Genomic DNA, 12,047 nt, shown 5'->3' with positions numbered 1-12,047 from the left:
CCCCTCCTGTAATACCTCTAACTTCTTAAATTAATGTTGTTTCATTTAAAGCAAAGAAGCAAACAAACAGGAAAAAAAGCTCACCTTGTCAGGGGTTCAGAAAACTGTATAAACCCCTAAAATTCCAAAATACTCCTTTTAGCTGCACGGGATTATATCTTTGGCAGAGCTTTATGTTTAAGCAATTTACCTAGAGCCAACGTTAAGCATTTTGGGGCACCCTGCTAGAGATCCAGGCATCCTTGACATTTTTACACATTGAAAATGTTACAGGCGATCCTTGTGAGGGATGCATTGGCTCAGCTGTACTGCCTTCTGGTAGAGCAAATAGTACATGCAGGCTGTCCAAGTATGTATTTTTACTCAGGCCAAAGGAATGGAGAAGCTTCATCATCTGCTTGACCTGAAACAGTGCACTGTCTTGCTTCAATGTGTATTTGTTTTAATTGCTGCCTATTTATTTCTTATTTGGTGGACACTGGGGACTGCTCCATAGACTCCAGAATATTGTTTACCTACACTTAATGTGGAAAAATATATATAACTCTGTATTACTTAAACTAGAAAACTGCACATTTGCTGAAAATGTACAGGACTCCTGAAGAGATGGTATATAACTGTAAAGAAGCTCACAAACAGGCATTTTAAATGCAAGACATATATACAGAAGTAATGTGTTCATATAATAAATAAAGATTGGTGAGAAGAATTGAAACAGAAGGAAAAATCAGCCGTAGAAGGAATGACTCTGTGTGTTTATGTAAATCACTTGAGGTGCCGTGAAACAAAATGTCACTAAACTGAGAAAAGTGAGTGACTGTAAGGATAAAAGTAACTTTTTCTCCTCCGCTCTCCCACCTTTCATAGTTTACTATTTGTAATTGTTACCATTGAATGAAACTTCTTTCTGTTCCAGCTGTTGAGAAGTTCTTTGGTGAACAACAGGACGCAGGCCAAGGTGGCAGAAGAGCTGGGTATGCAAGAATTTGCCATCACTAATGACAAGACAAAAAGACCTGTAACTCTTCGAACTAAGACTTTGGCTGATCTCTTGGAATGTGAGTTAATTTGGTCATAACACCTTAGTGACTTCCTTTTCCTTGGGGCTTGTTTAAGAAAACCATTAGAAATCACCCAAACCACTATTAAAAATGTATGTTCATGTTTTCATGTGAATTATGCCTATACCTCTGAAAGCCATATATTTGAAAACTAGCATAGTTTTGTGAAATCTGTATGAAAGCATGAAAGAGGCATAATTGCAGATAGAAAGCTGAAGACTTAGAAATTGAGGGGTCACAGTGACCAGGTCAAAAGTATGTCTTGGAAATTAAAGTTTGTAATCTGAGCTGAACTATTTAACAGCAGTTTCATTGTTTAATTAATATTTTCTTGTCACAAAATAGTTCCTTCAGGAGGTGAATATTGCTGTGATTCATTTGTCTGCGTTTTGGGAGGTTTTAAAACAATTATTCCACAAGGGGGAAGGCTATGTGGAAATAAAATTCGGTTTAGTCCATTTTTGGAAGTTTGTGCTACCTTCTTTCCAAAGAAAGTGGAAACAGTGATAAATATTCTGCTAAGAAAGTTAATCCTTATCTGGTATATTTTGATATATTTTGTGATGCATTCAGACCACTTGGCTTTTGCCAAATCCTCTAAGCAAATGGAAATAGCACAAAAACAGGAGTGATTTATATCTAGATTTTTTAATGGTACCCAATAGAGATTTGTTTGTAAGTATCCATGGTCTGCTGGTTAAAATGTGAGATTAGGAGCTGAGTGTTGTTTCTAGCACTTTAAATGACTGGGTGGATTTGGGTAAATCACTTAATCTCTTGGTCAACTTGATTTTTCCTGAGTATGCAGGATAATACCCTCATCGGATCACTGCTGTGAAACATAATTGAATGTGGCTTTAAAGTACTCAGAGATACTTTTTTCTGAAAGTGCAAGCAACTAATGTTCTCCTTAGATGAGTGACAGTACCTTTTCTCCCCCCAGCCTTTATTGCTGCCCTGTACATTGATAAAGATTTGGAATATGTTCACACTTTCATGAATGTATGCTTTTTTCCACGGCTAAAGGTAAGATCAGTCAGGTTCCTACTTTTCTACCACTATGTTTTAACACATTATTGCATTTGAGACTCTTACCACAATCTCTCAATCGTAAAATGTCCCTGTGAACTTCTTACAGGAGTTTATTTTAAATCAAGATTGGAATGATCCTAAATCTCAGCTTCAACAGTGCTGCTTGACTCTCAGGACAGAAGGAAAAGAGCCAGACATTCCTCTTTACAAGTAAGAGCAGGCATCTTATGGATACCAGCTAATTATAAGTCTCGTATATGGAGGAAGATGTGATCAGTCACCCTACATTTTTCCCACAGTTTGCTTTTATTGTAGTTATCCAAGCCCTCTAGTCTCTGTCTGAAGATGGAATTGTTGAACCAGTGTTTTCTAGGCTTTAGGTGTTTTAAACCATTACAAGGAAGAATTAGTAAGCATTTTACTTTGTACAGTTTCTAATCCATGCTCATGCACTGAAGCGCAACACAGGTTTTGGACGTTTTTTGCTGTGCAATTCATCCCTCATATGTTCTCCTGTTCAGTGGTAGAGCTCAGGGCAGTGAACCTTTTAACTTGTACGTCTCAGTTTGATAACTGAAGCTGGATGGGATGGATCTCCATCCTCTCTTTCAGTTGTAAAACAGTGTAATAGCTGCTTCAAAGAGACAATAATAAACCCAAAACTGTATATGGTGTCCATATCCATTCAATTAATGTAGAATGGGTGCAATGTTAGCCCCCAAAAGAAGAGATAAAGGCTGTTTATAAATGTCAAGGTTTGTGTTGTTGTGATTATTATATTGATAAGATAGGAAGAATGATAGTCTTAAGTACATTTGTCACATTTACTGAAGTAAGGTTTTTAGTGAAATGTAGCAGTTCAGTTATAGTGACAAACAGTGCACTTCAGAAGCGCTGTTGCTTTAATACTGCAAGCATTGTCCTTGCAGATCTGACTCCTCAGTGTCTCTGTATGAGGGTTCTTTGAGTGAGGGGCATGAATGCAATAAAAGCAACCCCTGATTTTTGTAAAAACCACTTAGTATCAAGTACCAAATCTCTGTTTTGTTTTGCTGTGATGATAAATTGATTTTTATAGTACAGCTTAGACCTAGTAATACGCTGTTATCTTCCTATTATCTTGTTAAATTCCTTTTCTTCTTATCTGTTTCACTGTAGTCAGTACTATTGCTTTTAAATTCAGGGTGGGTTTTATTTGCTCTTGTCACAGTGCACAGAAAATAGAGTACTTTATTTAGATACTTTAAAAACTGTTATGAAATTCATGCTCCTTCTAAAGAGAAACAAGGTAGTAGTCAGAACTCGATCTGAGAGTGGAGAGACATTTTGGACAGCAGGAAGAAACTGCAAAAACAGCAATTCATTGCATGTCTAGGGGATTATTTTTTCCTCTTTAGATGGTTGTTGATGCATGTTCTAGACTTCAGCTCAAATGGAAAGTTTGTTTTGTGACTAACTTTTCAAAGCTGATTGAAAATTTCTTTGTACTGTGGTAATTCAGTGTGTAGAGAGCTATCATATCCAATATGAAGGCCTTGTGAAAACTTGCTAGCTGCAAAACTCTAAGGAACTAAAATTTTAGTGCACACAGAATCATATCTGTGTGTTTATTTGCAGTTGCACAGCTACACATAATTTATTGCTTTATTACAAGTCTTTTCACTGTGTTTAAACACATCATGTTATAAGTTTGCATTTTTGCTTATAGGTTAAATTAAGTTTTAATTTTCATATGGTGGTCCTTATTCCAGGGAGGAATAAATGTGATAAACACCATTCTGGTAATATATACAGGCATCCTTCAACCCTTGCTCTACAGTTTGCACTAATTGAACTATATGGATTGACCATACTGAAAGTTTGATGATGTATGTGCCACAAACAGATTACAGTTTTTAATACTTCCTGCTTTAATAAAATATTTCTTCTTTCAGGACTTTGCAGACAGTGGGACCTTCTCATGCCAGGACATACACAGTAGCTGTGTACTTCAAAGGGGAAAGAATAGGATGTGGTAAAGGTCCAAGGTACAGTGAAAAATTAACCACATGGTATTAGATTGTGGTGATGTACAAAATGACTAGCCATGGAGATGACAAGTGTGTGGTTTGCCTTAGAAAAGGAAAGCTGTAGAGCCTTAGAGCCTCCTTCAAACTGTTCTGCTTCAGGAATACCTGAGGGGTTCAATGTCTGTATAATTTTGAGTCTTTAGCTTTTTTTTTTTTTTTTTCCAGGGAAATTGCCTTCAAGGTGGCTAGCAATGCTAACCTATTTGTGGCTCTCAGACTAGACACTGCAGAACAGCTTCCAGGAAACAGTGGCTACCTTTGGATTTGCTACTGGATTACTTTGCAGTTTATGCTAGCAAGCTAGGTGCAACACTATCCTGGATTTTTTTTGTTTATGTTATTACTTCTAGGCATTTTGGAATGGTTCTAAGTATACAAAGACTTCAACCATGAACCTGGAAGACCTCACGTTATTTTCTGCTACCGAATCTGGTGGTGGTTGATATAAAAATATCATTGACTTTTTAGCACTCACACATCTGTGATTTTATTTTTTTTTCCCTGAATTATAAAAGTAAATGTTTTCTTAGTGAAGAATGGACTACAATATTTTGTTAGTGTTATTGATCTAAGTTTAAAAAATATTCTAACTGGATTGTAGCACTATTTCTCACATATTTATGGAAAGGCTGATATACACTCTGGGAATTACTAGCTCCTGGTTATCCACTGAGTTTCATTACAAGAGTAGCTAGTGTTCTACCTTGTCAGAAACTTTAGTTAATTCTGTACAGCTTAGATCTCATGTAACATGTTTTTGTTTGGCTTTTACAGTATTCAGCAAGCAGAAATGGGAGCTGCAATGGATGCACTTGAAAAATGTAAGATATTTGGACAGCAAAGAAAATAATTTATAATTTACTTTGTCATTCTTTAGTGAGGCAAGGTGCAGGTTTTGTGGGGGATAAGTTTTGAACAGAACACATTTGCTAAATGCTGACAGCTTCTAAGCAGCGGGTTTCCCTTTTAGTACTTTCAAGACAGTTAAAGTTAATATGATACCAACAGGTACTTGTTAAAGAGAGTTGTTCAGCTACAGAAGACAAAGAGAGTTGATCAACTCTAGAGGATGCAACTTTGAGGGAGCCCTGTGCAGTGAAGATTCATTGAGATTTTCCATCCTTAAGTATGCAGCGGGAAAAGACTGCATAGTCCCAAACACTGTGGTTGTCTCACTCTTTAATTTAGGGGAGGAGGAAAATACTACTTCAGAAAAAAACCTTAATCTCAGATTATCAGTTGACTAGGTTAAAATATAACAGGGAGATTCCCAACCAGTTTAAATCGATATTTATCCATGAAGAAGGGGTAATATCATCTGAAAATCCAGGGATCTGTGTATACATCTCTCTAAATTATGCTCTGAATAGCCAGCATGGGAGCAGTCCTTCATTGAAATGGAGTCTCAGATATGAATGAGTGTATGCAAACTTCTTATATGAATTACCTTTGGTCATTTGGGTTAAAGTGCTGGGTGTGGATGTGCTGTAAGGGTATAGATTACAAGCATTTTGTGCAGCAGAATCTCTCTATTGATAAGAACATGGGGGTGCCATTTTTTGCATTTGATTCAAAGGAAAGACATGCAGTTCCTCAGATGCCAGAGGCTTTTAATCTGTTATTTCTGCATCTGGAAATTCAAGGGCTTAAAAATTTCAGAAGACAATGAATCTATGTAATTTAGAGATGTTTTAATATACATCTACTGGCATATACTTCTCAGCACCAGTAAATTTGACAATTAGAAAAATATAACTTCCCTTCTCTGCTGAATATTTGCAAGATGTTACTAGTTTTCTTTGAGTGAATTTTCTTTTGACAGTAACACCACACAAAGACCTGTGAGCTTCATGGCCTATCAGTCCAAGGACTTCACAGCTCTCTTCTGACATATATATTTGTTTAAATGCCATAAATCTCTAGAGGCCTATGCTCCAGCTACCCCTCAAAACAGAGCCAACTTTCAAGTAGTTTCTCAGTGCCTTGCCAGTCAAGTTTTGACTGTCTTTAGCCGTGGCGGTTATGCAACCTTTAAGGGCACCTGTTCTATTATGTATATGTTTGTGGAATGGAGTTTTTCTGTTTGATTTGATTTGTTTGTTGGGTTTTGTAAATCATAAGTAGTTAACTTTGAGTAAAAGTAGTTTTCATATACCTTTTTTTATATATGATAGCTATGATGAATTTATTATATGAACTTCCTTCTTACCATCCTAAACAGATTAGAAAAACAGGTTGCTACCGAGCTGAGTTCTTCAGAGTTCTTAAAGAATCACGTTAGAGGCACAGTGATAAAATCTGATTTTCATTTTATGGTGCACGTGAGCAAGAAAATATCCCAGAACTCCATTAAACAAAGCACTAGTATTTTTAAAGCAACACCAATTTAAAAATAATTTTGTTTATATTGCTTTCCGGTTTAAATAAATATACCCTCCTATGCCCTAGTTGTAAATAACTGATGAATAAACCTTTTATTACTGTAGTATATATAATAAAAGGTACAAATTTCACTGGCCAATAAAACAAAGCAGTAGAAAGTTATTCTGCTCTACAGCTCTTCTTCTGCAGTTCATGTGGCTTCTACACCATATTCTCCAGCTGAACAAATCTGTGCTGCCTGGGACCCCCCAAAAAAAGGGAAAGAACCTTGGTGCCAGGATACTCTTCCTTGAGGAGCCTCAGCTGAATTCTTTCTCAGTAACCAACTAGAGAGAGAGCAGTCCTTTGCCAGTACATCTGCCAAATTTGTTTATGGCTTTAAAGGCCAGTGTAGCAACCTTTTGCATTTGTCTCAGACATAGATAGGTGGCCAGTGCTGATCCCAGAACTCTGTGTGATCCCAGCAGGATTTACCATCTACTACAGCCTGTCACGTCCTGTGCCACCTCTCTGCTTTCTGACTAGCTGAAGAGTACAGGTCTCTGCAGCACAGACACATATGAGTGTCAGCACTCTGGTCATGCAGAAAACATCATATTCTGTGAGCAGTGCACTAAATTGAGAGAATTCTGTTCACTTACATAAGCTGTTTTTACAGTCCTAGTTCTAACATGTACATACATAGCAACCAATAGACAAATGTCTGAAAGCAGAAGCATCCAGCTATTTCTCTATCACCTCAGCCTTGTCCAGTCTGTTTTAGTCAGTCTTCACTCATCCGTGCTCTTCAACTATGCTAAGGCTGTCTTCTGGTACATAGCCATACCTTAATTTTTTCAGGAACAGATTTTACTGCATTCAATCTTGCTGCACTATTACTTTCCCATTAGGATCCCTGCCATAATGTGGGACATCAGGTCGATTCAGTGTGGTCTAAAATAATAATAAAAATAATGGAAACATCTGTACAATGCTTGGAACCGGTGGCTCGTACTTTTTGGAGAGAGAACAAGACAAAAAACCCTGACAGCATTGACAGTAGTTTCACATTTGTTTTTCAGTATTGACCACCTGTTGCTAAGGGAACAGAATGTAAAATCCAGGTAATACCTGGCTGTGTTGCTATACCAGGATTTTATATTTTATTTTTGTGAGTGTATTAGATTTGGCAGTGCTTTGTAGCAGGGGAAACAGATGTAAAGAAATCATAAAGAAACCAAAGTCCTATAATAAAGTCTTGGTTTACTACGTATTATTAGAAATAAATGAGTGAAAATGGTAGTAACATTATTCTCCCCTACCTCTAATCTCATCAAAGTTAAAAAAGAAAAAGACCTGAGACTTTCTGTGTTACCAGTTTGTTTATTAATGTAAAATATTTCTCCTTGTGTCAGATAACTTTCCCCAGATGGCCCATCAGAAACGGTTCATTGAACGGAAGTACAGACAAGAGTTGAAAGAATTGAGGTGGGAAAGAGAGCATCAAGAGAGAGAGCCAGAGGAGACTGAAGAAGCAAGGAAATAAAAGGAGGGCACAGAAGCAGTGGCATATTTACTTACTTAATAACTCTGACTGTGGCCTATGGAGACCTAACCTACTTTCTTGCAGATGGTGAATGAAGAGTGCCTGTTGATATCAAAAAGAAAATTGTAATCTCTTCTTCAAAAGTGTGTGCACATATAGTATCTCTTTAGTTTGGTTTTAAGTTTGCCTTTTTAATAAGATTTGGGTTTAAATCTTTTTAATTTTTATGAAAAGTTGTTGGATTATTTTTATTATTTTTACTGTGTTGTATGAAGTAATAAAGTATTAATTTAAAAATCTTATAGGAGGAAAAGCTGTTTAACAGTTGTCTCCTGTGTCCAAATGCTGTTTTGTCAGTAACCAACAAAGTTATTGCATGATTTCTGCTGTGTAGGAGGAATGAGAAACTAATTCAGCTGAGCACTTAAGCATGTACGTAACTTAAGTTTTGCGGCTAAATTTACTGCTTGATTCTACTAAATCAGACTTGTAAACTTCAGGTCCTTTTAGAGAAAATGTTATAGTAATTTAAGCAAAGGAGACAGTTTTACTTTAAACAGTGGATTCCACATCTGGAATCCACTGGAATGTGACACAGGTGTGTGTGGAAGCATGAGGGTTTTTGGTTTTAAATCAGTGTCATAAAACTTGAAGAAAAAGATAATTATGAAGCAAGAGAATGGCAAATTTTTTTACAGAGAATGTACTGAGTTTACATTTACACGTTTAATTTTTTTCTTGGCTTCTTGCTCTATGAGGCTGCTGTCTAATGGATTTATTTGTTGAGAAGATAGCAGTGTGACCATAACTGTGAAATGGTGTATTAGAAACTCTTTATGGGTGCTGTTCCAGATAGGTTCATTGAAAATGGTTTTTATTAAAAGGAGGACAGAATTTGTCCCCAAAGTGTAGTACAAAGGTAGTGTACAGTTTTAAGTCACACAGTTTCCTTGAAATTTTGGTGTCTGTGGCTTGTATTAGACAGACAGATGTTTGTTCTATAAAAGCTGAGTGGCACCAGAAATGAAAATCCATTGTCTGTTGGTGGTTTTTCCCACTGGTTACCAGCTTCACTGTAGCTGTTTGTGCGTTGTTTTTACTTTAAATGTGCCTGCTTCAAGCCCTTCATTTCCATTATGCTGGGTTCCCAGTTAAAACAGTCCCTTAGTACATACTGTGTAGTCATTTTTTATCTTTCTCTTCTGGTAACTGAAACAGTTACAACCCTTATTTTCCTTAATGGTGTGTTTTCTTCCTGCTTCAGATCCTTTTTGGCGAGTGAGTTATGCATCTTATCTGGTGTAACATAGAAGTACATGTTAAGATACCGGGCAGCTTTGTGAGCATGGATGCACAAGCCTGGCCCAAAGAATTCAAAGGGATTCATGAAAGAAGACTTTTGCCCAAGGTCCACACTACGCCAAGCAACTAATTTGGCGATTGTCTGAAGCACCTTTCTGTAGGTGTGTGGTGGGCATCCATAAAAGCACTTTGTTGTGGATGCCCAAGTAGACACAAACAGAGCTGAAAAATTCAGCCTATCCTAATGTCTTCCCAAAGTTTCATTTCTGAGCTAATCAGTGTGTATTAATTACACACATTTTTGTACACATGCAATGTGAGATGCACTTAAATGTGGAGGGGAGTTTAAAACCTGGGCCCACAGCACTACCTCACTTCTCCCAACTTCTATGATTGCCTTTTCTTAATGGATTGGTGCTCTAAATCCATTTCAGAGGATGAGAGAGAAGAAAAAAACAAATACATTCTATAATTTAGAGAGTGATAATAAACCATTAAAACATAAAGGAGATAAAAACAATGAGATAAAGGCAAAGAACTGCTCTCTGCTGAATGCTGCTGCCATTTGACTTTTGAGAAGTGATTGTAACTTCTTATAGCTTCAGTCTGTTAATAAAAAGCTGAAATGCCTCTCCCTAGTAGCAAGCTGAAAAGCAGCAGCAACTCCCCTGTCCTCAAGTCTTTTGTATTTCAAATGCTTTTGTAAAATCACACATCTGCTTCTAGCAGTTGAAATGGTGTGGTGGTGAGGGTTAAGTGTAACTGTGTACACCATTATTATATTTTTACTTCTTAACTGTGACCGGTTTTATGTATTTAACAAGCAGAAAGTGCAGTGACTTCATTTTCAGGTGTATGGTTGCTTAGCAAATGCCTCTCAGCATATCTGATATCACCAAAGTACCCCAGTGGAATTCTCAGCTCATAGTTTAACATTACTTTCATTTGTCCTATACACCATTTCACTTTTCACTTGTAAGAAGACTGTAAGCTTATTCATAAACATTTTCATAAAAATAGATTGAATTTATCAGATGGGCTTTTTGGGGGGAGGAACCCAGAACTTCTTTTTTCTTCTTTGACCCAGAAATTGCTTGAAAAAACTGAACTTCTAAACAATATCTGCATTCCAGATACTGCAGTTAATGAATTTTCGGACTTCTTCAAAAGGCAGATGATAACTGTATTTTCACATGCGGGCTGTCTTCCCTTTATTCATTGTATAAGCATGGGCTAGAAAAATTGCCCAAAGCAATTTTGTTTTCCTTGTCTTGAGGACAGAAAACACAAGGTAAAAAAATTCATGTTCCTTTTGTTTGTGTTAAAACTGCAGTGTATTTCTGTGTGTGGAGTCTAAAAACAGTGGCTGTGAATGTTTCTGTGAATTTCAGGAGATGCATAGACTGTGTTAACATGAGCACAGTCCTTTATAACAGACACCAAGGAAAGGAAAACCTTTAAGTTGCCTTTAATAAAAATTATTATTTTTCTCATGCTAATCAGTGGAACAGCTGTAGCTTTTAACTAAGGCAGCTTGGGCTCTTTTTTGCAAATGTGAAGGGGTCTCTGGTTTACTGATAAAGTCAGGTCCTTTTTTGTTTGCTCCAGAGCCTGATCTGTTCTGATCTAGAGGTTCTCATGGCAGATCCATTGACTCGATTTGGGTACAAGTAGATGAATGGAGAACAAGACTGAGAGCTGCATGAATCCAACAGATACAGTGTGAAAGCACTTTTTTTTTCTATTTTATTTTTAATATAAATATGTACAGAGCATTTATTAGAATTGTAGCTGATTTGATTAGGGATTTTAATTGAATTTACATAAAATTCATGATTGTTATTTGTAGACCCTAAGTTTGCTTTGTAAGATTTCAGTTTCTGGAGGATTATTTAACAGCGATACTAAGAGAACCTTGGTCTCTAAGATTGTTGTAAACATCGTTGCTAATAAAGTTTCCCAGAAAAGACTTCAGGCATAGTTGTTACTTGCTAAAACAATTTGGAAAGATCAAAAGGCAAATCCTGATCATCTGTCTCCCTACTTCAAAGACTCTGATTATACAGGCTGCATATTTAAATGAAGTAAGCGGTTCACTTGTGAAAAGTTTGTTTGGTGGAAGTTTGTAAAGCTTGTAAGAGCTTAGGGAATTGATCATCTATATCATTTACCGTTGCATTGTCTTTGATGAGGATGGCATTGCAACAGAAATTTCTGTGACCCATAAATCCCACTCTACTTCTCCCCCTTCCTATCCAACCCGAAGATTAAATAGGTTACATACTCCAGCCATGCATATTTCCCTATCCATCAGGGAGCAGGTTTACCTTAGAGGCCCTTTTCTTCACCTGCCTGCTGGAGGTAACAAACGGAGCACCAACTTACACCCAAAATCTTGCTAACTAGGTATATTTCTCCTTTTTTCTAAATCCTCACTGCATTTCTCAAAAGGATTTCCAAGTCTTTCATGAGTAAGGATATATCTACCTGTGACTTACAGTACATTCATACCTGGATGCCTCAAGCTCTTCACACCACCTTTGTGGAGGGAATAAGGGACTGTTTATTCTATTGCTCAGGGATGAAAACTAGGATGAAATTGTCCCTTGGGTCCAGGCATCGGGGTGTCTGTAGTAGGACAATGATGATTCATCCAATGGATACCTTAGTCTGTGT

The 12,047-nt window shown here is 37.0% G+C and overlaps 1 protein-coding gene across 3 annotated transcripts in view; it reads left to right on the top strand.

Moving 5' to 3' along the window:
* The window catches only part of DROSHA (drosha ribonuclease III), a 77,356-nt gene extending 66,016 nt beyond the window's left edge, over window positions 1-11,340 (top strand). For all 3 annotated transcript variants that reach the window (XM_050306272.1, XM_050306276.1, XM_050306271.1), the window contains 6 exons: window positions 917-1,058; window positions 2,005-2,087; window positions 2,200-2,303; window positions 4,028-4,120; window positions 4,937-4,983; window positions 7,939-11,340. In XM_050306272.1, coding sequence (XP_050162229.1) covers window positions 917-1,058; window positions 2,005-2,087; window positions 2,200-2,303; window positions 4,028-4,120; window positions 4,937-4,983; window positions 7,939-8,069 — 600 coding nt within the window. In that variant the 3' untranslated portion in view covers window positions 8,070-11,340. The remainder of the gene's footprint in view (window positions 1-916; window positions 1,059-2,004; window positions 2,088-2,199; window positions 2,304-4,027; window positions 4,121-4,936; window positions 4,984-7,938) is intronic.
* Window positions 11,341-12,047: the final 707 nt, after the last annotated feature.

Source organism: Myiozetetes cayanensis, unplaced genomic scaffold, assembly GCF_022539395.1.
Source record: "Myiozetetes cayanensis isolate MyiCay16 unplaced genomic scaffold, myiCay2020 scf1, whole genome shotgun sequence".
Classification (NCBI taxonomy): domain Eukaryota; kingdom Metazoa; phylum Chordata; class Aves; order Passeriformes; family Tyrannidae; genus Myiozetetes; species Myiozetetes cayanensis.
Note: the sequence above shows the minus strand (reverse complement) of the source record. Positions and strands in the feature narration are given on the sequence as shown.